Source organism: Aphis gossypii, chromosome X (genome assembly GCF_020184175.1).
Source record: "Aphis gossypii isolate Hap1 chromosome X, ASM2018417v2, whole genome shotgun sequence".
NCBI lineage: Eukaryota > Metazoa > Arthropoda > Insecta > Hemiptera > Aphididae > Aphis > Aphis gossypii.
The window spans coordinates 463,130-467,277 of record NC_065533.1 but is presented as its reverse complement, the minus strand read 5'-3'; the positions used below and the strand labels follow the sequence as shown (position 1 = coordinate 467,277).

Genomic DNA, 4,148 nt, shown 5'->3' with positions numbered 1-4,148 from the left:
CTAGACCAGAATAAAATGCTAGTGTTATTTCCTACTAAACCACACATTTGTGTATACAAATCGTTATCGTTTTAAATCCTTATATTATTTTCTATTTTTGTATTTACTGAAAACTAACATGCACAAATGTGTGGTTTAGTTTTGTAAATTGATATAATTGAAACTAAATAAAATAGACATTTCAGACCTATACAACACGATTGTGTAGGTAACAAACTATATTTGGAAAAAAATTAAAAGTAATAATATCGAAACAAACCGATAATATTCTATTTATAATGAATTTTAATGGGTTTCTTAGGAACTACATATTTGTCGATAAGCCCAGACGTTTAATTATTTATCAATATTTTATTTTTAAACATGTTTCTGGTTTAGAATTAAGCAAAGAATATGGTAGATACTATGGTAATCGTGTATTTATATTCTATTATAAATAATCACGAATATGTTTAACCCACACGTATGTGTACGTTGGTTTTATAGTTTTATAGTATTTATTTTAGTTCGTTCACAACGCTGATCGTGTGTACTACTGTACGTATTTCTGATATTTTTTCAATGTGATTTTTTCGTGTATTAGTATCATTTTTATTATTATTTTTTTTTATTTTAAATTATTAAGGTTTATTTTATTATTAATTATGAGACCGAAAACTATAACTGAGAGTGATATTTTATCATTTTTGTCTGATGAGTCGGAAATTGACGGATTTAGTGACGATTCCGATGCTGACAAAACGTGGCAACCTCCAGTTATTAACAAAAATACTGCATATGATGAAGACGACGACGAAGAAGAAGATAATGTATTTGAACAGGTTAGTGATCATGATTTTATTGAAGATACTTCGAAAACACTACCTACTTTACCACTACATAATCAACCACAAACTCCAATTATTGTAACAACTACTGGTTGGGCTCCAGTTCCTTTTAATGGTATTCAATTACCAGATCAGCAATACGGCCCACATGCTTTTAAAGTAATCGAATCGGCGTCTAGTTATATTAAAAAATATCTTCCAGACTCGCATTTTGATGAAGCCGCTTTATTTACGAATATGTATGCAATGTCGAAACTAGGAAAAGAACTTAAAACCTGTGCAAATGAAATAAAAGTTCTTTACGGAGCTCATGCCATGATCGGTATAATAAAGTATCCTCGTATTCACATGTACTGGCAAAGAGGTATCCAATTTGATTTAATTGCACAAGCCATAACTAGAGATAGGTTTTTTTTACTACGTTCTTGTTTACATTATGTGGATATTAACAATCGTCCACCACAAGCAGATCGCTTTTGGAAAATTAAACCAATTATCGACAGCGTACGTAATGCATGTTTAAGTATACCGCGTAATGTAAGTTGTTTTTCGATTGATGAACAAATGATACCATTTTTAGGACGTATTCCATATAGACAATATGTCAGAAATAAACCTAGACCAGTTGGTCTAAAAAACTTCGTGATCACAACTTCAAAGGGTTTAGTACTTGATTTTGAAATTTACCAAGGAGAAAATACACCATTAGACAGATCTCTTGGATTAGGCCCAGCTGTGGTTTTAAGATTAGCAAAAACTATTCCAGAACACTCTGTATTATTTTTCGACAGATATTTCACTACTGTTCCATTACTAGATCGTTTAAATGCAATTAATATAAAGGCGACAGGTACAATTATGAATAATCGTTTAAAAAATATACATTTCAGTGAAGATAAAAAGTTTAAGCAAGGGAAATGGGAAGAACTTACGCGGTCTGATGATAAAATAGTTGCAATAAAATGGAAAGATAGTAAGTGTGTCACTGTTTTGTCAACAGCCACAGGTGCGGAGCCACACATAATGGTAACACGTTGGAGTAAGTCTGAAAAAAAATATATAGAAGTTCCTTGTCCATCAGTAGTCAAGACTTATAACCAAAATATGGGTGGCGTAGACGTGTGCGACCAACAACTCGAGGCTTATCGCACGTGGATAAAAACAAAAAAATGGACGCTAAAAGTTGCCCTACACTTTATCGACTTATCTATTGTTAATGCGTGGATGGAGTATAGACAGGATGCTTTAAATATGGGAATTCAAAAGAAAAATATAAAAGACTTGATGGAATTTAAAATGGAAATAGCACGTGATTGGTTAGCAGCTTCTATCAAAAACAAACGTCCCCTTACGTTCGACTCTTCATCATCTGGTGAAGATAACCTTGAATCAACTGAACCACAACATAAAATTCAAAATTATAGAACTCCTTTTCCACCTGAGCATAAAGCGAAGGACAAATATGAACACTGGCCGATTGTTGATGATTTGAAGACTGCGAGAAATTGCAGAAATAAAAAATGTAAAAGTCGTACTCGGGTAAGATGTAGTAAATGTAATATTTATTTGTGTTTAACTACAAAGAACACTTGTTTTAAAGATTTTCACGTATAAAATAATACTATATTATTTACTGTAATTATTTTTTTTTGTATTCATGTTATTTTTAAAGTTTGATAAAAAAAGTGAATTAAAAAGCTCAATATTTTCTTTTATTAAAATTGTTATTTTTGATGTGTTACATAAACAAGGATTTATTGTTATTTTTTTTATTATACTAATACAGTACGTACTCACACAAATGTGTGGGTTGTTTTTTAGCCAAACCGATGATCATTTTTTTTTTTTTAATATTTTTCCTATGCATTTCAATACCTAATGATTCCATTTTTGAAACATATTGACCATTTGAAGAAAAAAAATAGTTCAGGATTTAAAGAGGGTAAAAATTTACCTACACAAAAGTGTAGATTAGTTGACAATGGATATAAAATTGAAATAATATTCAGTATGTAGTAACAGAATTATTCATCTACACAAAAATGTAGGTCAGTGCTGAAAGGGTTAACAGTTGTCAATATTAATATATTGTTGACAGAATCCTGTTCAATTTCAATATACTTATACCTATATCTAACAATGATTCCAAACGGTCTTGTTTGGAGTTTTGTTTTGATGAAACTCAACTTAGAAAAGTGTCTCTCACACAAACAACATGTAACTGAGATAGTTACTAATTCTTTTACAACTTTATATACATTTTTAAATATGGTATCTCTTCCAGAATCAGCCAACCACTGTATCAAATGTTCACATTATTGTTTAATATTTTAATATAAACGACTGACTGACTGGTAGTTGGGGAGGTAGCTGCCCTGTCAACCCTGTAGACACGCCTATGGTAGAGTAATAACACTTTTTTTCCTAAGGTTTAATTTTCATTGAACTTTCAAAGTTGTATTTTGATATATTTCTTAACATATAATCAATATGAATTTTTAACATTATTTTTAAATACTTAAATAAATATTTTTAAACTTTTAAAAGTTATATATTATTTTCATTGAATTTTCGATATTGTATTTAGATATATTTTTTAACATTTAACTATAATTAATTTTTAATATTTCTTTCTAATTAAATATAAATTTAATTTTTAGTATTTGTTTTTTAAAATATAATAAATATTAATAAATATTAAAATTAAAGTTTAAAAAAATAAAATATTAAATCATGGTTGTATAAATGTACAATTGTAAATATTTAATTTCTAATCAAAATTAAACATTTATGAATCAATTATGATTGACAATTGTTGTGTGGGTAAATAACTCAAAAAAAGTCAAAAATTTTTGAAAATTTAACTGTATATAGATAACATTAGCATAAACATTTAGTGAAAATTTCAAGTATTTACAGTGATTAGTTTTTTAATTACAACCATATAAAAAAATCGATTCGGTCGAAAACTGGTTTTGGGTAAAAAATTCCCGTTTTTCCGTCATTTTTTTTTTGTGTTTCTCGATTTTTTTGAAAACTGTTGGAAAATGTTTACTTTTGACCTTTATAATGCACCAAGGATATTCACTTTTCCATCGGGCATTATTTCGATTAGTTATGCTGTACACAGGCACAAAAAAAAACATACATCATTGTAAAATCAATACATTCATCACTCCGTTCAGAATCTAAAATATAATAATAATAAAATATATATATAAATTAATAATAATAAAATAAGGAATGTATAATAGCAACCATATCTATGACATAATATTACTTTTAGTGAGTATAAATAATTTAGTTATAGTTAACAAAGAT

General features: G+C 28.3%; 1 protein-coding gene across 1 annotated transcript; it reads left to right on the top strand.

Moving 5' to 3' along the window:
• The first annotated feature begins 644 nt into the window (after window positions 1-644).
• LOC126551679 (piggyBac transposable element-derived protein 3-like) lies at window positions 645-2,441 on the top strand. The gene has a single exon (XM_050205632.1). The coding sequence runs from the start codon at window positions 645-647 to the stop codon at window positions 2,439-2,441; it is 1,797 nt and encodes a 598-aa protein (XP_050061589.1).
• The last annotated feature ends 1,707 nt before the right edge of the window (window positions 2,442-4,148 follow it).